Here is a 26272-nt window from a genome sequence, read left to right on the forward strand (position 1 = left end):
ACTCTGCTCTGCTGTAACCCGAGGAGAAAATTTTCCTTGTGGGATACAAGTGTTATCCAATGAGGAGAGAGAACGGCATGAAGGGCTGTGTGTGCAGCCAAGGGATGCGCGTGAATGTGGTGACGTAGCACGAGGACCAATTGATGCCTGACAAGGGCGGGGGCTGCTAACTCATGGTGCGTTCAAAGAAACTCGTACTTTGTGTTTTTCCTTCCTGTGAAGTCATACCAGTTCGATCTGGTACGAGTTCACGGGTCGGAAGTTACGAGTGGCCGTTATAGGGAACTTTCACAGACAACAGGATGGTAAAAACACGAGCTACGGGTTACCTGGAACGCTACCAAGTCGTAGTTGTGACTTGAAGCTGTAACTTACGGTTTCAAAAGCCTGCCTTGAACGCAGCATTAGCCGAAACGGCCGTGAAGCTGATATCTGCTTTAATGTTTTTATTTCATTGTATTCTGTTTTATGGTCACGTGGAGAGCTTTACCTGAGCAACAAGTCCAAATCCGCAGAATGTCTCTCCCCCTCAGCAATAAGGCCTTCCCTTAACAATAGCTCTCAGAGACCATTAAGATAACCTCAATTCTCTGCTTAATAACCCTCTCTCCTTATAACCCTTTATTTCCCTCAATAGACCAATTCTTTTAGTTCTCTATCCACTCACCGGCTTTTGTTAAAAGCACCTGCACCGCGGAGATACCTCTGACATATTCATTAAGCGGTCGTAAATAAACATAATTGTTGCCGTTAGGTCAAGTCAAGAGCTAAATGGCTGTCATGAGCTTTTAAACCCGGCTGCTTCAGGTGACTGGTGAAAGTCCACAGCTCTGAAATCTGTGGAGGTAATCCCTCCTCACAGGGCCGCCAGGAAGACGGCGCTGCACTCAGAGCAGCCTCTTCAGAGCAGAGGGCTCCTTTTGTTCTTTTCAGAGATAAAGCAGTGAGGTTTTCCTCCTCACAGAGCACTCTCCACACATCCTCACCATCTTATTAGTGTCCCTGTGTGTGCACCCGCTGCAGCTGAGCCTCGTATGGTTTTCAGTCCTGAAGCACAGCTCTTAGCCCGACGCCCTGACCTCCCTGCAGCGCCGCAACTAAAAGCCTTGACTGTTTCCTGTCGATCTCACAGATCTTTGACTGCCTCTCTCCCTGGGCTGGATACTGGTCCAAATGTAAATAGAAGTGACCATTTACAGGGCCAAGGATTTCAAAACCGTGTTACTTGTTTGGCTCAAATGCGTCTTCGATCAGATGAAGCACCCAGACCCGTCAGGTTCACCTGGTCAAGGTAAACTCACTGTTCACAGGATCAGAACCAAGCAGGTGAAATAGCTTTTAGTTTCTCTGCTCCTCACATGTTGAACAGCTTCCTGAACACCTGATCAATACATATCTGATATTGTATTAAGTATAATATCAATAATTAACCTTACATTTCATGCACATGTGTTGTGCATTTGCTTATTTGTAAGTTTCTTGCCCGATTTTTATGACTTTATTTAAATGCTTTTATTTATATAAATACATTTTTGTTCTTACATTATTATACTCTTGTCTTAATGTTATTAATGCATTTAGCGTGGATGGCTTGGATGGAGGAAGACCACAAACACAATCATGTAACTGTTTATTATCAAATCAGCATCAAAACACATGGGGTGTTCATTATCCAGAAAACATTTGCATTTACATTTGGGGCCACCGTAGAGAGACATGTTTGGGTTTCTCTCCTGTTAACTGACAACACAAGCTGATGTTCACCACACTGATGAGCTCCACAGTGGATGAGGCCCAGTGTGAGTATATGTGCATGTTTGGAGATTATTTTTTTATTGTTCCCCTGACTGAGAGTTTTAACAATCATCTCAGTCTGGTGAACGTGAAAAACCCGCTCACGTTGTCTTTGTGGGACATTTGTGAGCCATGTTGAGAGCACATTGACATTAGGACACAGCTCATTACCCCGGACACTGGCTGCCCTCTCACTGTTGTGTGTCAGTTTGACAACACACAGCCAAAGCTACAATATCTACTTTTGTTTAATCTGGATGCCCTGAACACACCCTCTCTTCTCAGAAATGCCCGGTTCACACATGGGAGACACTCAGCCCAACATGATGCTTCACTGCTGCCAGAGGTCAACATTTCCACTGAGGCAGCTGGCTCAGGTGCCTTTTTGAACATCAGTGGTGTTTAACAGGCTTCACATTTGGCACCCAGGCCAGAGCTTTGTGCTGCAGCTGGAGTTCCCCAACATCAGTAATAAAATCTCACTTTATCTCCTCAGGTTTTCAGATCTCTTAAATTAGCTCAAAAACATAATGTCATTCCAGACAGATAATCCACCGACCTTCACCACCAGTAAAAACTGTTTCCATCATTTTGGTGCTTTAAAGGGACATTGTGTAACTTCTCCTGTTATCTATTCACGAAAATCGATTATTTCGTTCAAAAGTATGTTTTTCATTAATCAGTAATCACCCCCATCAACAAACTGAAGTGTTCCGGTAAGCTCTGAATTTGCCGTTCATATCATTCATATATACATGGAGCGGGTAAGCTCGGTGGTGGCTGCCATGCCGTGTCGCCATGTTTTTACGTTCACCGGAGACACCAGAGCTGTCGGCTCAGGTCGAGGTGGCGTCGTGTGAAAAGTCAATGGAATGGAGCGTTACACTGGTTACTGTCGGTAACAAACCAGATGTCATTTTAGTCACAGAAGTCCAGAGAAAGTCGGTAAAACGTGGGTCAGGTAAACAATACGACATCACCATGACAACATATTGTCACGTGTATTGTTTTGCCTCGTGCTGACGGACCACTTGTTTACATAAAGGCTTGTTTATGCCGTTACGTGCAGCGGCTGTCGTCCGTCTGCCCAATTTCACGTGAATGCAGCATGAAAAATACGATTGAGTTGCTTGCGATCTACAACCGCAACACTAGATGGGAGTAATTCCTACACAATGTACCTTTAAAAACAAACTTAAGTCCAGTCATCTCTCTTCTTTCAGGGTATTAGGAAGATTGGGAAGAAGTGTCAGAATTATGGTACACATAGATAAAACCTACAGTTTACAAAAGAAAAAGAAAAAAGGATATATAAATCTTGTTTTATTTTGTTTTTTTAGGTAAAACAGGTCTAGGTTCTATATTGAAGTCTCGGTCCACAGTAACCAAGCCCCGCCCACCTGGACACCCAACAACAATCCAACACTTACAAGATTTGGTTTCTCTGAGTGTTTTACCTGAAATCTGCTCTACGTATTAATGCAGGATCACTCTGAAAACAGTCAGCCAATCAGAAGACAGGTCCAGAGCCTCTCCTCTTCTGATTGGCTGATATTGACCTGTTGTTACTAGAGCTCGAGAGTACGCCTGAGAGAGGAGATATAAAATTACACTGAGATGATTTTTGGAAGAAGGGAAAAGAAGAGGATGGAAATAGAGGCAGCTTTAAAAGAAAAAAAGTGTTTGTACTCATTGAGTTAGTATGTTTTCCCACATGTGTTGTCTGTATCCATACCAAATACTGAACCCATAAAAAGAACGGATCCTTTAGTGAGAGATTTAAAGGACTAATTGCCGCCTCAGCTCTAGAAGTGACTCCACCACCCATCTCTCACTTCCATCCTCTCTGGACCTTGAGCACCTGAATCTCCCTAAAACTCAACCAAGTGGCTGAGAAAGCAGCTGGTGGCAACACTGTCTTATATATCGTCTTCAGAGTAATGAAGGACATTTGTTGGAGCTGGGCCAGGCACTTGATATAAATTAGGGTTATTGATGTTCAGATGAATGGCTCTTTCAAGTCTTTTTCTCTTTGTGAGCTCTTGTGTTTATGAACGTCTGCTGCAGATTTCTGTTTTTGAGTCTCAGTGTTCTTAAAGTGTTTGGTGCTTGTGTGCAAGATGCAGCCTTACCGCCTGTCTCGCTGTCATGGTAGTTAGGATCGAAGCCTCTCTCCAACATCTTAGACACTTTGTCCACCTGATTATGCTGGATCAGGTCCATAAACTTCCTCAGATTGGCCTGCACAACCACAGAGGAAGAGAGAGAGAGAGAGAGCTTTTACAGTGAGAAGAAAGAACAAATGGTGGTAGGTGTGAGAGAGAACAAGAGAGGAGAAAGACTAAAATAGAAGTAGAGACAGAAAGGTGTAGAGGGTCAAAAATAACCGAGGGTGAAAAGTGGAAGTGTTCGGAAAACGGTTTGAAGCTGTTAAAGACGGAAGAATATGAGGTGGAATAAAAGGCGGCTGAAATCAGGAAGCAGGAGGGGAGATGATGGGATGCAGACTGTGGCGATTGTGCAGAGTGAAATGGTTTCTTTCTGCTCTGTTCCTGTCTGCTTTCTTTCCAGGCCGCATGATAAAAATAGATAAGAGAGCAGCTCCCCGAAGGAGAGGAGGAAATGAGGAGAGAAGAATGAGGTAGTGGAAGAAAAAAAAAAAGACAATGGGCAGCAATAAAAAGAATGGATTGGAAAGAAAGGAGGAACAATAAATGAGGAGGAGAACAAAGGCAGGGTGGGAGGGGGCGAAAGCCGGGGACGTCCTGATCCTGAAGCTCCAAGACGAAGTAAAAGGACCAGTGAGCAGGAATTAGAGGAGAAGGCTGAACCCCCTCCTTCCCCTCACCCTCCCATGACCCTTCCCTTCAAGTAACGTAAAAATGCAAAAGGTTTTCTATTTTTTGCATCGGACAATAACCTTGAACCAAAAATATTCAATCTTATGATATATTTCCACCAAATGCAATTGCTTCTTACAACATCTCTCAGAAGTTGACAAATAAAACATTGAACTTCTTTACTTTGTTAATGGCAGCACTGCTTACACCTGAAATACAAAATCCGATGGCATACTCATCTACTAATATAATTATCTATTAACAAATATTGTATATTGAGATTCAGGGGCCAGACTGTATCAAAAATTATCATCTACAAGCACATGATATTTTTTGTTTTCTACACACACAGCGCTGATTCAAGGCATCTCTGAGACTTCATTCTGCCAACACTTGAACATGATAATATCAACACGACATCCTTGCTGGTGGCTTTTTCTAAACCGTTATCTACGGTGGCCCTGAGGGCTCAACTCACTGCAGCTTAAAAAAAACACATGCGGGGGTGTTTGAAAATTAGAGGCGTTTGTTTGGTTTATTTTAACGTCAATATCACATAATTCAGATACTATTGCTAATCTATGTACTGTTAGCATAGCATTACTCTTTAGCTGGGGTTGTTCCCAAATTCACTTCTCTTTACAAAGTGTTGTGAGTTTTTGCAGCATGCATGCGGTCAAATTGATGTAGTTGTTTTCTGAATTTGTGAGTACTGTAGTCATCAGTTCCTTTGACTAATGAACAAAAAAAACAAAACAACATGGATCTGGCTCTTCATACCGATCCTTCCAAACCACCTGTACAGCATTTGTTCAGCTCCAGTGAGATGTTTTTTTTTTTTTTTTTTCAAACTTCACACCCACATTATTAATAGATTTTATTGCCTAAGCTTTGTCACTTTACTCCTCACTGGTTCCAAAGCTAAATGCTCTGCCTACCTGGAGATAATTTCATGACAGTCATGGTGACAGCTTGTTGAAACCAAAACACGGGTCTGAGCACAGATGCAGAGAGGAGCTGTTTATATCAACCATGATGAGTCACTGCCAGTTCAGTATCTGGAAATGTCAAAGGTTCATGCACACGACCCCGTGTTTTCATGCAATGTTTTATTTAATATAGTTGATGTGTCCCCTATGTGTGTGCGTGTGTGTGTGTGTAAGCCCAGTGAATCAGACTCTGGAGAATGGTAACCTCTCTCTCCCTCTCTCCTCCTCCTCCCCCTCTACTGAAACAGGTTGGGATGCTGACGGTTGATTGGCTGTCACAGTGTGAGCCTCAGCCAACCACAGAGCTCCAGACTGCATGACAAACAGGATTAGCTCCAAAAAGTTGAGTCAGGCCAAGAAATGAGCAAGAATCGACTCCACATCAAAAATAAATGTGTGTTATAGAGGAGCCATATTTTCTGGCTAATTAGGTTTGAGAGTAAAAGTGTTTGCGCGTGGATTCATCTCTCTGCTCCACATTTACACAACATGTTTTTCTTTTTCTTTCTTTTTTCTCTCTTTTTTTTCATTCTCCCTCCTCTCTGGTCGCCCGTCCTCCCCTGTAGAATCAGAGCAGCTGTCAGACAGTTTCCCAGTGTGCCAGTAACAGAGAGCTGCCAGAGACACTTATACTTTGGCTGCGCGACAGGATTACAGTAGCTGTGGGACGGTAGCCCAGAGCGAGCCGCACACACAACCACCAAGAGGCTGAAAATCTTCAATTCACTGTAGAGATTTGACTTCAATTCATGTGGGAGGGACAGAAACAGAGCGAGGGAGGGGCCTGATTTCCTCTGAGCAGCATCCAAAGCTTGAGATTTTCATCAACCACCACAGAAAAAGAGAAATAACTCCGCAATTGACTGACTGTGGGGTTTTTTTTCACCATGGTGGAGGCTGCCAAGTATTAAAACAAACATCCACAAACAGTTTATTCAATCTGCGAGAGCTTGTCCTGTTTGCGGTTATTTAATTCTGGCAGCACCTTTGGCGTGAAACAGTCGTCGCTGTTCTGTTTTCACACTGCACCTCCCCGAGGCCGGTCCACAGTCTGAGGTTGGTGCTGTTCAGCTGCTCATGCTACAGTAGCTCTCCTCTCAGATCATCTCCTACTGCCGGTGTTACCCAGCCATAACAAAGGAGTGATTCCGCTTCCTTTATCTACTTTCTGAAAGCTTTCTATTTGCTGCTCTGTCAGGCAAGTCGCTGCAGGAAGAAGATCCTTTGGTGCACAGCAAACAATGTGTATCCTCCCAGTTGTACATGTTCTCTCCATTCAAATCTGATTTTGTGATGTACACACAGAAAACAATACACACTGTCGATGTCAGTGTGATACCCTCTCAATTTAGGAGCCACAAAACAACTTAAGTGTATATTTCGGGTCCTTTGGGGGCATGTCCTGGAGGACAGGTACATTTCCTTTAAGGATAATTACCGTTTTTTACACCTTATTTCTAGCATAAAAAACGATCATGTACTCACCCAGACAACTTTGGTGTCATTAAGTCGTTCCGACGAAATTAGATCCAACCGAGAGCCGCGTATATCCGTATAATGCGAGTCGGGGCAGCAGAATGCAGCCTCTAAATAACACATTATCTGCCGCGAAACTCTTTAATTTCACCAATATTTTGTTATGATACGCTAGTGCTATTCCGCTCTGAGTCCGGGGTTAGCTGTTATCAACATCGGGGGTCTGTAGGTTGACCTACTAACCTCTGACCTGGATAATATCATCTCTAACCGCGCTGTGGCTCCGGCTAGTTGGACCCAAATGTTGAAGCGGAATGATTATTATCCGAATGAGCCAAGCAGCGGTCGGAGATGATATCATCCAGGTCAGTAGGTCTACAGACCCTGGATGTTGATAACAGGCCACTCCGGACTCAGAGGGGAATAGCACTAGCATATCATAACAAAATATTGGTGAATGAACGAGTTCCGCGCGGATTAGGGCAGACCCGATTATCATATTTTGATAATCGAAGCTTGTCGGAACGACTTGTAATGACACCAAAGTTATCTGGGTGAGTATGATTGTATTTTATGCTAGAAATAAGGTCCAGATTGTAAAAAACAGTAATTATCCTTTAATAGCAGGCCCAGGAGGACTCCAGAGGGGGGAAACTTCCCATAATGCCCAGGGAAGCTGACAGGTGTGGGGGATTCCCAATCAAAGGGGAGAGAAAAGAGACAAAGGCAGGCTTGAGAACGGGGGAAGGAGGAAAAGAAAAAAGAAAAAGGACAGAGGGAGGCTGGTCGAAGGGTTAGGGTTAGGGAAAAAAACTATCCAAACCCACCTGGCCCTAAGTGAAAAAGTAATCCCCCCCTTGTTACTGTAAATCATGAACTAACTGTGATAAACCTATTTAAGCTGAGTTCAATTTCACTGTCCACACCCAGGCCTGATCACTGCCAGACCCGTTGAATCAAGAAATCAATTCAATAGAACCTGTTTGAGTGAAGTGAAGCAGGTTGAGAGATCTCAAAAAGCAACACATCATGCTGCGATCTTAAGAAAATTCAAGAAAAAATGGAAAAACGAAATAATTAACATCTATCAGTCTGGAAAGTGTTACAAAGCCATTTCTAAAGCTTTGGGATTCCAGCCAACCACTGTGTGTGAGCCTTTATCTACTAATGGAGAAACCCAAGAGCGTTTGACCTTGAGGTCAAGATAGATAGATAGATAGATAGATAGATAGATAGATAGATAGATAGATAGATAGATAGATAGATAGATAGATAGATAGATAGATAGATAGATAGATAGATAGATAGATAGATAGATAGATAGATAGATAGATAGATAGATAAGATAGATAGATAGATAGATAGATAGATAGATAGATAGATAGATAGATAAAGTGCATACCTTTGTGTGAAGTTTGGCAATCTGCTTCTCGTCCACATTGGGCTGCCTGTAGACTCTGCTCTTGTAGCGAAACTGGTGAGTGAAAGACAAATTATTATTTATTTTTTTTAAAAAGCAAATGGGTGAAGACAGATTTGTGTTAAATCCCTTTTCCAATAAAAGTGCACATATGGGACCTGATCACCTTTTTCTCAGTCTCATAAGCTGTTTGTTTTGTGCCTGTGTGCACACCTTAAAAGCAATTGTTCCTGTAGAGAAGGATCACTGGGGGATCAAGTCTTAGATGTGTTGTCTTTATTAACTTTCATCACTGAAACCCTGACTTTACAGCTGGGACAATAGATTCTGCCTTTTATCTGGATGTTGTCATGTTTGTTTAGGAGTGTTTATTGAAGAGAAGTGATTGCATTTTCTTTGTCAATACTTTTCATTTTCAGGTGGATCAGTTTTTACTTCAGGGCTTTTTTTAACAGGAGGTTCACGTGTTGAATAGTAGCAGAATTCTTTCCAATGACCAGAGAAATTAAGCAAATTTCTAACCAATAATTAAAAAAACGATGAAAGGATCAGTTCAGTAAAAGCCTTGAGCGTTGATATGTCTGGGCCACCACAGATTTAAATTTTAATGGACAATTGAAGCTCAAAAGAAGTTATTTATAATAAATCATATCAAATTATAGATAGGGCTGAGTATTTCCAAGACCCGTGGATTAATTAAGATGCATACAGTTGTATTCTGCTTTTTAAATCTAGCTGTACCCCTTTGAAGGGAGTGCTGAATGCTGTACACTGTCCTCCAAAAAAAAAAAAAATACATTGAAATTAAAAATCTGTATATTCTATATCAGGTAAAGGTAAAGGTAAATGTACTTTATTTGTCACATATACAGCTAGTACAGTGAAATTCTTTCTCTGCATTTACAGTAACCCATCCCTGAGGAGCAGTGGGCAGCCACGGTGCAGCGCCCGGAGACCAACTCCAGATTATGAGCCAGTGCCTTTGGTCAGGGGCGCTGACTGGAGGATCAGGCTAGCTGGCATGTTTTTAGTGGTGGGGGAAACCGGAGCACCCGGAGGAAACCCACGCAGACACGGGGAGAACATGCAAACTCCACACAGAAAGGACCTGGGCGGCCGGGGATTCGAACCCACTGTGCTAACCACTGTGCCACCATGCCGCCGTATCAGCTGCACTCCTGAGTGAAGTGAGTGCATAGTTTTACTAATCTGCCTGGAGGACCTGACATCATTAGTTCAAAAACTCAATTGACTTTAGCCATGAAGCAGACTGTTGTTAACTGTCTGGCTAAATATTATTAGTAGTATTTCTTTCCCATTATTTATTCACATAATTTTGGCTTGTTACTGTTTTTGTTTATCACCCCTTGTAAGAAAGAGGAATATTTCATTTTATAATATACTTTTATTCTTATGACAATATATTTTGTCATTATGGTATGACAAAAGTAAAGCTAGGTTAATAATGGTTGTTTAAATACAGTACAGCACTTGTGTATTTCTCTTCAAAAAATACTGGAATTGTAACTGATATGAGATAAAAACTGGATTCAGTGAGCAGAGTTGTACTTGTTGGCATTGATAAAAATGAAATGATACCCACCCCTACATATAGCATAGCCTATATACGGTATATCCCTCCTCAAGGGAGTAACAAGCTGACTGGTCGACAGTTTACCTCCAAAGATGGGACACCCTTGCTGATTGGCTGGGGGTACTCTCGAAGAATGCGTTCCTCGTCCAGGAACTTGCCGTCCCTCCCGTTGCTGGCCGGCTGGAAAAGCCCATAGTTGAGGACGTCTTTCAGGCTCTGATTAAGTGTGCACAGGATCCGCTGCTTGGCAACCCAGACTGTCGCATCCGGGTTGAACCGCATGCATTTCTGTTGGAGACACCAAAGAGACAGAATAATTAGAAACTGCTAGTGTTGGCTGGCCGTCACAGCAACACAAATGAAAACACTCATTGTTGAAATAATACACAGGGGGATGTAATCTTATCAATTTGTGACAGACACTGGCCTTCAAACTTTTGATTGACAGATGCAAATAGGTTGGGACCTCAAACTGATGAGAGGATTAGAATAGAAGCAGAGAACAATGGTGCCCAATCGAAATCGGTCACACACATCCAAACTGGTCCTTTAATAACACAAACCCTGTCCCAGTTACTACAACTGAACCAGGGCTGTGGTGCACGACTGCCAAGCATTTTTATTGTTTAATTGTTAGTGTTGAATGCTGAACAGGCCCACTGCCCTCACTGTGGAGGTAATTGACCCGACCCCTTTGCCCCCTGCTCTTCGCCAGCTCCAGCTTACTTGGAGTAGAAAAAAAAAACACATACAATGCAAGATTTATGGCCTCGTCTGAATCAGAGGGGATTATGGGCCGTGTGCCGCAGCATTCAGGGAAGGGTCTGTGAGTGTTTACAGCTGGATGTGCTGCTCGGCCGGCGATAGCAGTTCTGCGTCTGTAATAAAGGCTGAAGGGATGAGCATTCTGTGAACTCAGCCTAACCGTAATCCTCTCGCCTGGCGTGGAGTGGGCAGAGGAGAGGAGAGGAAGGGATGGGGAGATGAAGAGTAGAAGGTATACAGAAGCAGATGTCTGGCATCTGGCAGTGGCTGTTTGGACTGATACAGCCTTCTTTCCCTCTCCTGCTTTATTAAAGTGGCAAATTTCCATCAGCTTCTATTATTGCTGCCCTCAATTGAGTCCTTGACACAAGTTCAACTTAAACAATGTGTATGGAGCCTCCAGCGAACCTGGTACAGTAGTTTTAAAAGTACTGGAGCAGTGATAATAGTACATGTATAAGAGGTTGTTTCTGTGACTAAATCAAAGCATACAAGGCCCAATCAGTGGCAAAATAATAGCATAAATAGTTAATAAAATACATCCTTCTACGGATAAACGTCTACACTGACTTCTTTGGTGGTTTTAGCTCCTCAATTCTACTGTAGTAGTTTTTAGCTCTTAATGTGGCATTTTTAAGGAGACTTTTAATCTCAAAACTGTGGCCACGCAGATTAACAGGTCATAAGGCAAAGCCTCTGAGATTTAGAAATATGCTGTGTAAGGGACAAGCAGTAGAAGCCTGCTAAACTCTTAAAACGAAATGTAATTGAACACTCATCTTTGCCACACAAATAAAGGAAAAAAAACAACTTTTTACACATTTGTTAGTTTATGGTTCTGAAAAATCAAAATCAACATACACACTGTTTCTTGTCTGAGGGGTGTTTGGACAGTTCCAAGCTACTTGTTTGCCTGTCTTTACAGGCCTCATGCTAAGCTAAGCTAATTACTTCCGGCCTCCAGCTCCACACTAAATTGTCAACAACCATCTCAGTTTAATTTCATACCTCCTCTCTCGGGCTTCTTCTCTCTGAAGCTCTAGCAACAACAGGTCGGTGTCAGCCAACCAGAAGAGAGGAGGCTCTGAACCTCTCTACTGATTGGCTGACTGTGTTCTGAGCGCAGTCGATGGGGACTGGGGAAGTATGTGCAGCTATCTTTCCTCTCGCCACATACTTTTCTGTTCTTTGGCTCTTCTGCAATCTTCAGATTGTTGATGCCAGTGCATCATGGCTCTTATACCCAGATGGAGACGCCATCTTTTCTGGCCAATGATTCAGAGGTTGCACACAATGGCCGACTTGAGGTTAAACAAGATGAGCTAGTTTTCCACAGGCTGTTGCTTCGAAAGCTTGGACCACAGAGTATGGAGCCGAGACTGTTTCCATTTCTGTGTCACCTCAGCATGAGCTGGAAATCTCACTCATTGCCTCTCTAGAGAGACATTCTGGTATTTTTCAAGCTAGGTCTCATGCTCACAACTGTGGACGTGGGTGATGCTGACTTTCACTACCACCTCTATGGAGCCTCACCGATCCGGCCAGTTGCCCCAGCAGTAGATCTCCATACAGTCAGCATAGCAGAGGTTAGGACTCAGGGTCAGGGTCAAAAAGATTGACATCACACAAAAATAGTCAATCATTTTTCCTTTCTAGGACAAGCTCTCACTGCAGAAGCTGAGCTGGAGCTGCAGCGTAGGTGCACGCACGCACACGCACATAAATGCATGTGCTGCTGTGCATTTTTGTGCGCTTGAATTATTCATCTGAGTTTGATTTCAGAGTGGACTGTGTGACTCAATCATGTGATCAAGTGGCACTACTGAATGCTCAGTGATGAATGTGAAATCAGAGGCATTAGTGCATACATGTGAGAGAGCTTAGTGCACATGTGAACACACACACACACACACACACCTTGTGTCGCTGGAGTTAGCAGCACCGAGCTAATTACATCAAAGGGTCATGAGTTCATCCGTGGGTCGACACCGTACCTTGTGGATCTAAACCCTCTGGATTACACTCAACTCACACGTTGCCCCTTCACTCTGTTCAGGTTCAGGACGTTACAAAACAGTTTTGCAAAGTGACTACAAAGTGCTGTGAAGCGGCTGCTAATAGCTGCATGTTAACTTCATGTAAGCCTCAGTGGGACGGAGTTTAATGAAGATGTGTTGAGTGAAATAGAAATTTGAAATGAACAAAATGGGATAGAGGGTACGAATGAAGGAGGGAACCCCAGGAGAGAGGAGGGGTGGGGCATTTGGTGGCTGCTACAGGAACAGCTCTGCCAATGCCAACTTCCTGCTTCGCTCCGCTCCCTTCCTCCTCCTCCTTCTTCTTATGTCCTTCTATTTTGTTCTGCCAGCACATGATGGGGAAATGCTGTTGCTCACTATACCATACCTTCATGGACATCCAGTGTAAAGCTATCTGGAGCAGCTCTCAAACCCCAGGGACACACACACACACACACACACACACACACACACATCAAACAAAGCACTACAGAACAAAGCTGCATGAGCGAAAGATGAAACTACTGTACCGACATAGGCGGCACCTCTGGCTGCTCATCCACGGGGAGTTACAGTTCGCACTGCTGGTCTTTGATGATAAACCTTTATATCCAAACCGTCTGTGTGAATGACACTAAAGCAATATCCATTAACAGCCACAGTGCATATATGGGCAACGGGGATGCTGTATGCAGCTCACAGGAGTTGCGGCTGTCTCTCTGCAGTTGTCCTACACCATGCTGTGCTTTCTACTATAAATGTAGCACACCTGGGGCTTCATTAAGAGCAACAGTGTGAACCTAATGAGTGCATGGGACTGCTATGTATATAAAACATTAATAATTTCCACTGTTAAGATTAATAAAACATATAAAACATTCACATATCCATAAATAAACTTCCATCTTGACACGTCGATAGCAAATAGAATAAAGTGGCAGAATGGATGTTAAATGTTTTTAGTTTTCCCATTAATCTGGCCGAGGGATTATTTTTATTCCTTGTTAGTTCGGCAAGGCCGTCAAGCTCCAGCTCATGAAAATGTATGAAACAAGCGTGGCATCATTAAAATGCAAATACTTTATGTGTCCAGTGTTGCACCATCATATACATGAGCAGCTGATTAGAAACAGGCAGCAGCTTCCAGTTGGCTGCACCACAATGGATGAGGAGGGAGAACGGAAACAAGTGTGTGGAGGTCAGCTGTTTCATATTCAGTGAAATCTCCAACAAGCATATTTCTTTATTAAAGTATTTCTCATTATCCACATAAACATTAATCATAAGGCTGTAACATTAAAGGATTCACTTAAAGCAGCACAAACCGAAGAGGATCATTTTCTAACTTGCAGCTCTGCGAAAAACGTTTCGCTTTTAGTTCAAAGTTTAGTTTTAAGAATATTTACTGTTTGGTTGAGACTTATCAGTCCAGGAACAGCAGCTCACAGCCGACTTCCTACGCTAATAGCTAACAGCTAACAGCTAACAGTTAGCAAATTCAACTGCAGAGAGGGTGAAGCATTTAGCAGCTAATGAGAGTTATTCATGTGTGGCAGACACAAAACCAGAGCAGCTCCATTTTTTAATTCTCTGGTTAAACATGTCATCAACCCAGAGCAAGATCATACTGTACCAGTCTAACAACAATCTGTTTTCCCTCCAAGAACACTTCAGTGATAATAACTAGTTTTTATCTCAGTTTAAGTCTTAAATTCATGGTTTCCAATATAAACTTCTGGGTTTGGAAAGTGTTGTCTGCAGCGGTGAAACCTAAACCAAGGAGAAATGTTCTGAGATCTTGCAAGACGTTTCTGAGTCAGTAGAAGGTCACGAAAAACGTTCAATTTCTCCAAGTCTGTGGCTCCTGAAAAACACGTCATGTTGATTTCAAACTGTTCAGAGGATCTGTCGCCTCCTGAAAATTGGCTGCCTTATTTCAGTGTCTAGGAGCAAAAGTATCTGTGATAACCTGTGATCCCCTTCACTTCTCACATTGGTGGGGTGTGGACAAACACTTCCCACGGGTGGAGACACCATGTGACACAGATACAGGAAGTAATAAGAAATGAACAGACTTGTTTCTCTACTGCCTGTTGTGTCTTAATTAAATTTGCTTTGTAAAGAGATGAAACGAGATCTTAATGAGCTGTAGATGTGTTGGTAGCTTCTCCAGTATTTATTCTAAGCTAAACTAATCCACTTTTTTTTATGTATACATGCATGAGACTCTAAATACTACAATCTGTGAGGAAACCAAACAGAAATCTTTTTTAGTTGCACCTTTTTGTGGGTTCTGGGACTAAGAATAAAATTAATTATGCATCATTTACTTTCTGCTACTCACCTACCTTCCACTCATTTACATATTAATGGAAAACAGGAGGACAATTAGAACAAGCTCCTCCATTCATTTACTTTCCCCTCTGGGCTTCCACAGTTTATTATCTTGTCGTCTGCTATAAACTGTCCCAAAGTATTCCACCACACAGTCAGTTTCAGTTTTCTGATGGCCACAGCTGATCCTCACACATTTCACTGATCAATAGTGAGGCTCCATCTTGTGTTATTGAACCGTGGTGCGCCCACACGACTGACTGTCCCTGCTGTTATGTGAAAACTGCTGCTGTGTCCACCTCACAGTTATTTACACTCATTTCCCTGAAAGGAGTCACATTAATACCACCCACCCCCTCAAAACTCACCATAACCCACACACAGGTCTGTATATCTGTCAGCCGCCCACTCATCACTCACACCACCACATGCGAGTGGAGAAAAGACACCACGTGGATCCTGTTGGTCAGAGCTCCTTTTCATTTTAAAGGCTTACCGTCAAAGCGGAGCTGACTGACAGGTCACTGCTGTAACGAGCCTATTAGCCTCACGCAGGTAATTAATATGCATGCCTCCTCTGAAAGCTTTGCTTAAAAGGTAAATTTTGCATCATTATTTATAGATGAATGGATTTTTACATCCCTTCACTCAGTGGTTACAGCACAATCTCAAACAAAACCTTGGTTCTGCCCATGAGTATCTGAATACTTTTAAATTAAAATGAGATTGAAATTGATGGTAATCTACGCACGAGGGTCTTTGTACTTCATCATTAGTTAAATCTCTTTGCATCTTTCCCACATCTCTTCTCCTGTGAGTTTTAAAATCTCATCCAAAAAGCCTCAGTGCTGTTTATCTCACCAAGTGTTTTCTTTTATCTGCAGCCTGAGTAAAGACGTTTCTTTGGGAGCGCAGTTAAAAATAATCACTTCTCCGAGGCGACGGTGAACTCGTGGGCAGAGTGAGCAGAGTGTTGCAGCACATGTGGGTCAGTGCGAGGCCCTTTAACATCTGGAGATGCAGCTGTTTGTTGACAATCACACTGCAGAGCATGATACATCTGGATGAGAGGTCACAGGGGGGTCAGCGGAGCGAGGGCCTGTCCAGCCAGCCAGCCTGCCTGTTGCTTGGTTGATTGTTTGGTCTTTTACAGGTAGCCTACATGTCATTGTCGTTTGGGTTCTTTTGCCATCATTCTTGTGTGCTACTGCTTTAATGTCAAACCTTTTGTAAACACTTGTTTTTAAAGGTGTGATATAAATAAAGAAAAACACAACTAAACGAGACAGGAAAAGATATAAGATTAAATATGTATTGATCCTGGACTGGGAATTTTTTTTTTTAGTGTTCAAGTACTCGGGTGTTTGTTATTGATGTCATTATTCGTATATAGCTGTGGAATGGTAGGCTACATTTCACGACATGTATACCAGGGCATGTATTGTTTTTGGCTACAAAAGAACAACTCAGAGTTACTGTGAAACATAACAGCTGTGACCAGGAAAAGTGATGTCTGGGAATATTAAGACAAAAGATAACATGCAGTTCACAGTATGTGACATTAAACTGGCGGATCATAGAAATACAAAGACAAACAGTAGGCTTGGTAGAAAAGACAGGTGGCTAAACACTGATGTCTTTCTTATGGTAAAAATATATTTACATAAAAGGAGAAATTGAGTAATCGAGTATTGGTTGTTCAGGTAATGAGAGTACTTGATATTGAAATTACAGATATTCCTATCGCTAATCACGACACATCCACAAAACTTTTTAAAACTATAGAACCAAGCTGGGACACACTTGCATGGATGTTTTATAATCATATTTCTTAATCCATGTGCACTTGTTGCTCAGTGTTTTTGACTTGAAAAGCTTCAAAGTATTAAATAATGTTTTTTGCGTGTTCCAGCTGTCGCCACCACTTTGTAGTGTCCCTGTGTTGTGTTGTGAGAATTTGCAGTGTGTTTTGTCAGATCGATGAAGGTGTATATCTTTGCACGTGTTTTCTGAAGTAAGCAGCGTGTTGATCTCTCTCTGGGCCACGGCACCGAACAACACAGTGTTCTGCTTGAGTTAACACAAAGAAGTGTCAAATACACCTTCACTAATTCTCAGAGGATAATCAATACGCAGAAGTCAACCAGTTCATATCATATCCACTTCATATCTCACACTGACTCCCACACAATCACATGCTGCCCCCCCCCCCCCCCCCCCCTCCAGATCCTCACCGTCTGCTGCAGGTCTGGGATGAGAACGCGGACGACCATCGAGTTGGTGTGAATGTCGTCCATGCGGTGCTGCGACGGCTCGGCGGTGGCCCTTATGGTCTCGTAAATGGTTTCCTCACGGGAGCTGTCAGAGGCACAGTCGTCGGAGTAGTCTGAAAAGCTCTGGGCCATCTCATCCTCACTGGAGGTGGGGCTCCGGGGCATAGTCAGCAGGCCCGGTGGATTCAGCTGGGACAGACAAGGAGGGAGAGAAAAGGTCAGACTCTCGCAAAACTCCAACAGTTCATTAAAGAGAAGAGGCATTCAAATTTAAGAATTCCCTTTGCTCCCATTAGAAACCCTTTTGTCGCTTCAGAGAGCAACCGAAGATGCTGCTTGTTAGTTTGTTGGTTTATCCTCCTCCACCCTGCAGCGTGTGCTTCAGGAAACTCCCAGAGGAGCGAGTGGCTTCATTACAGTTAAACTGTCTGTGAGCACAACAACTTCTGCAGGGTGGAAACTGCACCTGCAGGCGGCTGCGCTGCACAACCACAGGATTCACTGTTCCCAATAAGGTGAGACGTCAGTGTGATTTATGGATGAGCAAATGAAGCATCCCTCACCAACGTCTCATTGGTCACGGCTCAACCTGGATGGAATTAAAATGTGTTTTTGTTTTGTTTTTTTTAAACCTGAAAATCTGATTAATTCTCTTTCTTTAAATTCAAATGGTTTCCACATGAGAGACATGCAGGAACTCCACTTCTGAATATAACCTGTTAATTACATATCCAGTGGTGTGTGTCCCTGCAGATGTTTGACATAGAAGAATGGACATACAAAGCTTCAACTACTTTACATATTTTGAAGTGAAATGCAGAATTACGCAGAGAAGCAAGTTGTCTAAGGTCTGAGCTTTTTATCAGTTTCTCCTGAACACTGTTGAGGCTGAAGCAAAAGACCAAAGCACTCTGACTTAGGGAACCCAATGAACCATAGTGATTCAGAGATGGATAAGGACCGCCCACTGTAGGATCAGGAAGAGGAAGAGCAATCAATAAATTCCATCCATTACAATGTTTGAATTGATATTGTCTGGAGCTACTTTAGTCTCTATAAACCACAAGTTTGATATGAAGTGAACAGAATAATTAAATGACATTTAAACACTCAATAAAAGACATAACATTCTCAACTCACTGTGTAGAGACACAGGTTTAGAGCTCAAACTATCAAGGCTGATGAATTGATTAGTTTATCAATCAGCTGTACTGTTCATTTTATTATAACCTTTATTTAACCAGGTTTGTCCCATTGAGATCCAAGATCTCTTTTGCAAGAGAGACCTGGCCAAGAATGACAGCACATAGTTTCAACACATAGTCACATTAATTAAAAAAAAAAAAAAAAAACATAAAACAAACAAACAAACAAAACAAAACACAAAACAAATTTTTTTTTTTTTTTTAATTAGTCAAAATAAATTACAAGATTAGTCAAACATTTGCACTCAATTAAAACATTTGCACTCCTGAAGCCTGGATGTGATGGAATTTATCATGGACTTGAATACATTCAGAGATACCAGACTTTGGAGTTTGAGCTCTGACTGCAAACTGTTCCATGTACTCGGAGCAGAGAATCTAAAAGCTTTCTTCCCCATTTCTGTTCTCACCTTAGGAACAGTAAAATGACAAAAGTCCTGAGAGATCTGTTGAGGTGGAGCCAATCCCAGCTAACATAGGGCGAGGATGGCTCACACCCTGGACAGGTCATGGACAACAAATAGACATAAACAATGAACACATAGAGAGGTAATTAAGAGCCAATCAACACGCACCAAACCAGAGAACCAGAGGTCTAAACCCAGAACCATTATTACTTACTAACTAGCATCAACAGAGCTGTTGGAACTTTTCTTCCAAGCAGAAAAGTCAAACTTCACAAAGTCACCAGGGCCTGGATTATTTTACCATGACTGAGTTATTCAAGAGAATCAGAGTCTTGTGACTTCACCACAGAAATAATTGTCAGCTGCAGTTCTGCATATGTTGAGCATCTCTGTTTTTTTTTTTTTTTATAAAATTTAAAATACGTAAAACACCATTACAAACTGAGAGCAGCCATGCTATCGCAAGTGACATAACAAATCAGTGTGCATGAAACAAAACAACACAAGTCCACCTTGATCAGTCCTCGGAATAACTGAGTCCAGTTGGACACGTGACCACAGTAGTGTCGACACGTTTGGTCTGGTTACAGGACAAACACCATCAGACTTTTTCATCAACAGTGGGAGGAGCTGATCTACCCATCACTTTCCAGCAGGAGAGCACTGAAGTGCTTGTTTTGATAAAGGTGAAACTCTGCAATCAGAAAACCAATGGAGACCAGACGAGGCTGAAACAATCCAGGCTGAGCTGTGTGTTTTGTGTGTGTGTCCATTAGCTGAGGCGCTTGTCACGGCACTGTCCAGAAAATGGACAGCAGCACTGATGAAAATGTTTTCAGATGACAACAGATAAAGGTGTGTGTTTCCATCAGCGTTCAGTGAGATGTGCAGTAGGTGGATTTTCTCCTCTGCTGCTTCTCCTGATAGATCGACTCCACAGTGTACAAAAGAAGCAGTGAACAAAAAGTGAGCATAGATAGAAACTCAACATGTGACTTGCTTTAATGAGGAATTCAGAAAATTGCTAGTTTTCACACCACTTTGAAAAGCCACTTCTTTTCGCACATTTCCATTTGACTTCCCGCTGCAATAGTCATGATGTAAAATTAACCATTTTCTTTCATTTTCATGCTTCTTCAGTCATCATGTGGTCGATTATAAACACACTTGCGGTCTGGAGTGTGTGTATGTGTGCATACATGCACCTACAGCATAAACACATTTAATCAGCTCATTTACCACAAAACAAATACCAATAACTGAGAAGGCATTCATTTGACCTAATGGCTTGTAGCAACCAATAGCTGCACTTGCTGTTGACAGTTTCTACATAATGCAAACAGGCTTGTTGTTTCCACTGGGAATAGTGAAGAGTCACTTTTGAAGAGAAAGAAAGGAAATAATGTGAATTTGTTCCGTGTGCCACTTTGTGAGGTTTGTGTTCAAGCTTGAAACACACTGCTTAGTAAGATATAGCTGTGGCTGTGGGACAGGAAATTGAATTATTTGTTAGCTGAGGAACCATTGACTTCATATCGTCGTCCGAACCAACATCCGTCATAACATATGTCAACATGATCATCACACACCAACACAAACACATACTGACTTACAAGCTGTGGTGTGATTGTCAGAGGAAATACATTAATGAGACACATCTCTCACGCTCGCACCCCGGGGAGGGGGGAGGGGGGAGGGGGGTGGGGGGTTAACTTCCACTGCCCGGCCTCCATCATGAATCCTAATGCTGCATTTCACCGTTAACAAAAAAGCCAATCAAAAACAAATAATCCCCTCTTGTCACATGAAGTGATAATTATCAGCTGATTAGCATGCTAATTCATTCATTGCCAATTCAGTCCCAACAACAACAGAACTAAACAGACATGCCTGAGGACATGTTGTTGCATGGGAAACCATAAATACTGATCATTTACGTCTTGGTAAAAGCTTAATTGTGTTTGAATTAAGAATTTGGAATAAGAGGATTATGTGTAGTGATATTTGCAGTGTGAGCTGCGAGGTGTTTTTCATTGGAGGGAATTAAAAGAGATATAATCATTATTTATAAGCTGTGATCAAGTTTTAGAAATATTAAAGATTTCTGGCAAAAAGCTGCCCAGATCTGACGCAACCTCGTGGCTCGGTCAGACTTTGGTTCAGCTGCTGACTGACTGACAGTTTTCAGGAGATTGCACCAGTCCAGATGAGCCTCATTAACCTGATTCTGCAGCAGCACATGGTGACATCTATCGGTTTTTTAATGTGTGACACCATCGAGTCAGGAAAACCTCTCACTGGCTCTCGGTGCCTTCACTGTCTCAGGCTACTGTCTGAAAGTAAATGTGTGAAGGTCTGACACTCTGTGCCAGACAGAGGGAGAGAGAGAGTCTGCTTTTTTTCTTTCTTTTTTGCCATCTCTACTTCAATGCACACACACACACACACACACACACACACACACACACACACACACACACACACACACACACACACACACACACACACACACACACACACACACACACACACACACACACACACACACACACACACACACACACACTCACAAAGGTATGTCCATTGTATTCAGGCCATTTCGAGTCATCCCTGGACTCATTTTCCCTCCACACCAGTCCTTCACTTCATTCAGTGAGTAATTGAAAAGATGAAAAGACTTTCTGAGTCTTGAGGTACCTAAGAGAGTATGCAGAGTTCATTAATGAACACTGCAATTTGCTTTGATTTGCGTGAGTCGAGCATGTGCGTCAGTGTATGGGAGAGAGTGAGGAAGAAAAAGACGAAGAGAGAGGGAGAGAGAGAGAGATGGTAATGTATTCAGTGTAAACATCTGTGACAGGAGTGGGTTCAGGCTACAGTGAACACCTGTAGGAATGACACAGTGAATTAGTGCTGGGAGTCATTAGAGTACAATAAAGACACTCAGTGTTTTACTGTATATAAAGTTGCATTAAAGTCCTGATCAGTATAGTCTTTTAATGGCTCTTTAAACAGTCAAGTGAGGGTTTGCATGTGTTGCATTCAAAGCAGTCACTGCTTCACTTCATGTGTTCTGATGTTAAACCGGGAAAGGTGATGTCTATGACATGAACATTTTTGACTGAGAGTTACTCGTTCAGTACAGAGTGAACACAGCTACTGCTGTGACGTTTGACAACAGAACCCCACAGTAACACATTATAACAAAACCCAAGCCAAGATACAGTATTAAGTGCTCCATTCTTCCTGTTACAAAGAAAATTCAATTTATATTCTCAAATTATAGCCTATAATAAAAGATCAATACTTGGTGGCCATGATACAATATTGCCCCAGAAAATATTGCAATACAATGCTGTATCCATCCCCACCCAACTCCAGCCTAAATATCATCGCCTGGGGTTATTGCCAATAAACAGCTGCTTAGAGTTTTATTTGTCACATACACTGTAACGAGGACCTGACTGAGCAGAATTTGAATGATGGAAAGAACTATTACGATATCCAGTGTAGTTGAATATCAACTTAAACCTACAGTAGGTCAGGCAATCCATACATTTTATAATATAGATTTAAAACTATTAAAATGTGGCAATGCTGGAGTTTGTAACTCCACTAAATCTAAAATCTGTACACTTAAATCCTTACCATTGCTAACTCCACTGTTGAGGTGTAGACGGCTACAGACAATGTGCTATTTCCATAGGGTTTCCATGGTTACCACTATTTGGACATGCACACCTATTGCGTAACCTGTCCACTGCCCCACTGTCATTTTGAAATATTTTCATACAGATAAAACCCATTTAGTTTGTGTAAGTGTGTCAGCGGGAACGGCCACATTCATCAAATAAAAACTCTTATTCGTGAAATATTAGTTATTAATGTATTTATAACCTGAGTGTGTCTGTTCCCTGCAGCAGCAGCAGCAGAGCGGAGTTACTTCACAGAGTAGGAGAGTGTTTTCACGTGACACAACCAAGACAATGGCGGAGGAATTGGTGGCCGGAGGGAACCTGATAAGACGAATGAGACAATCTGCAAACTTTGATCTGATGGTGGCGGCATCATCTGGTGAAAACGTTCTAATCTACGGATATTGAACTGACACGTCTTTTCCTGTTAAATGTCTGCGGTGATTGATAACATGTCATCAGTTTATCACCCGGAGGGCGTATTACCACACCATGAAGCCCCTGCGCCACAGTACACGCTGTCAGTGGCTGCATTGGTTCACATGACAGGGAGAAGCTTTAAGTTTCAGGCTTCCAGGTCAACAGCAGCAACACGGGTATGATCCCCCACTGGCTTCCTGCATATACACGGCCCGCCATGTTTGCTGGGACTTATTTCTTACTGGTTGATTTATCTCAGAGACAGAAAACTTTGTTTATTTCAAAAAACAATACAAAAACACACAAGAAAATGTGGAGGAGGGACATGATTTCTGATTATGTTTCAAACTAAGGTTGACATTAGATGCTAATTAAAGTTACTGTTAGAGAAGAGTCTGGTTTCTATCTACTGTATGTAACCTGAGGAATGGAGACTCATTAGCTACAAAGTGAACCACTAACAAAAAAAAAGAAGAAAAAAAAAGAAAAACTGTCTTGTTTTGTTGGTTTTCATGAGGATGAAGTGGGAGATTAGATCTGCTTTAGTCGAAGAATAGAAAGAAGATTCATTCAAATCAGACATTTAGGAGACGGCCATTACCATTCTGTGGAGAGGAAAACAAAAAACACAAAAGAGCTGTGTGTGTGTGTGTGTGTACCAAAATCCTCTCTACATGGTCTCTCATCGATTCAAAGACCTTTTGGCTCCAGACTAATTCGAGTCAGGCAGCTGTCCATCACAGCAGAACCACCTCAGAGCTCTTTATCCTAATGAAGGAGCCCTCACTCAATTACTGTAACAAGACCAACAACAGCCTCTGTTGTGTTAGCGACGGCAGCATACCACCAGTGATCCCTGAGTTACACATTGTAAATGAGCCGGTAGGTAAAGGTTACCTGTGACACTGATACACGGCGAAAACGGGAACTGTGGGAACAGTGTGTCTCTGGAAGTCGTGAAAACGGAGCTGCTGAAAAGTCATTAACTCTCTCTCTCATGATTTGCTCGGCTCTTTCGTCAGTCTTTTTCACACACTTTTTCATACACACACAGACACACAGCTCACTAAATTCCTGACATTAAAACAGTCTGAGGTTGTGTGCTCGACCTGCGAGCGGCACGGGTGGCTGGTGATCATATAACAGCACACGACAGACAATTAGACTCAAACACATTTTTTTGCCTTGATCCATCAATGCTCATAAGAAAGGGTTTTTTCAGAGAGTCTCACTTCCTACTGACTGTATAGCTTTATTAATAACGGATTCTTGACTTACAGTAAGAGCTACAGCTGGGAACAGACTCAATGATCGCTGAGACCAAACACCCTACACAACTGAAACCGCGGCTTTCCACAATCACTTACTGTATATTCATAACATGTGTCATGGTTATAATAACATGCAATATCACCAATATCATGATTTGTTTTGAGCTAAGCACCCGCTCAACACTGACAATCTTTGCTGCCATGGTTACAATCACACACAAACGAGAAAAAATAAAATAACAGAAGCAACACAAACTGCTAGTTTCACTCCTGACATGGACTTTGTCTCTTTATGCGTAGTCGTCGACGCGCTTTGCACTTTGCTCCTGTCACGACCACTTCACCTTCACCTCACAACAAAATCTGACTTTTGATGACAGGAAGTGATTTTCAGTAACATCACAGTTTTCCCTGTTCTTGCTCAGTTATTGTAAGTATCACACAGACACACTATAGATACTAGGCTATATGCAAGGGACAACGTATAGTATAACTGCCTGCACGAAATCAGGAAAATGTCGCGATGACACTGTTCAGCATTGCGATGACGATATGACTTGCAATAAATAATCAAATATTCAGGTGTACATATTAACTATACAGTTCCCGTGTCTTTCTGAAAAGGACCTCAACACGCTGTAGTACATACGCACACGTACACACATTTTTCTGAAGCAGTAGCCTAATGAAAAAGGTAACAATTGTTAGGGCCGATCAGAGCAGTGTCCCTCTACTAGCAATGGTTTGTTATACAGAAATAACAGACCTTGGAATTCAGTGATTGACCAATCAGAACACAGTATTTAATAGAGCCGTGGAATAACAGGTTTTACATGGTTAACAACAGGTAACGTATAAAATGTGGAATAAAAAAGTGGAATATCAACTAAATATAACATAACTATAAATATGTACAGTATATAACTATTATGTATATACCATATGACTGCATAGTATTTATAAATGGATATTATACTGCAGATAAATCATACTATACAGTATGAACATAAAGTCCCTTCCGAGGAACACGGGTGTCATTTACACCATGAGCGAATGTTTTAACATATTCTCAACAAGAAATGAGTGAGAAGAGGAAAAGATGTTTACTGGTTTTTTTTTCCTGTGTAGAGGAGGTGAAAGGCCGAAGATGACAGGCGGGTGATGAGCTTGTTCATTCAGTGGAGATAATCTCTGTGGTCCTCTCACTTCTTTGTATCACTGATGTGACAGCTTGTGAAGCCAGTTTGAGTTTGATTGATGCCAGTTGTGAGTATGTGTGTATCGGTGTGTCTGACTGTGTGTGTGTGTGTGTGTGTGTGTGTGTGTGTGTGTGTGTGTGGGGGGGGGGGGGGGGGGGGGGGGGGGATCAATGACAGATGTCAAAAGTGATAAACAGCCTTCAGGGCACATGATTGATGCATATCTTTTCTCCTGCTCTACAGGCTCATAACGATGAAAACCTTGTGAAATGGAAATGATAAATCACACATGTCAGGCCAATCATATCTGATCTATCTAGAGGTAAAAAGTACAATGGTCTGACCCAGATCTGTCAGTGTCTATAGAAGAAAAGAAAAGAAAAGACAAACATCTCATATGATCAGGTACAATAACTAATCAGTTTTATTTCAGAGTCCACCTGCTCAAACATTATTGGTGATCAACAGGTGTTCACATGCAAATCAGCCACATCGCGACGATTTCTGAATGAGCAGAAACGTCAGCACTCGGTATGATTGCAAATCAAAAAAGGAATCATTTCTTCAAAAAA

The 26272-nt window shown here is 42.1% G+C and overlaps 1 protein-coding gene across 1 annotated transcript in view; it reads right to left on the reverse strand.

Moving 5' to 3' along the window:
• The window catches only part of shank2a (SH3 and multiple ankyrin repeat domains 2a), a gene marked incomplete at both ends in the record, with an annotated part of 136275 nt that extends 118607 nt beyond the window's left edge, over window positions 1–17668 (reverse strand). The window contains 4 exons of the mRNA XM_083995006.1: window positions 3927–4035; window positions 8502–8573; window positions 10198–10401; window positions 17465–17668. Of these exons, the coding sequence (XP_083851132.1) occupies window positions 3927–4035; window positions 8502–8573; window positions 10198–10401; window positions 17465–17668 (589 nt within the window). The remainder of the gene's footprint in view (window positions 1–3926; window positions 4036–8501; window positions 8574–10197; window positions 10402–17464) is intronic.
• Window positions 17669–26272: the final 8604 nt, after the last annotated feature.

Source organism: Trachurus trachurus, assembly GCF_905171665.1.
Source record: "Trachurus trachurus genome assembly, chromosome: 3".
Taxonomy (NCBI): Eukaryota; Metazoa; Chordata; class Actinopteri; order Carangiformes; family Carangidae; genus Trachurus; species Trachurus trachurus.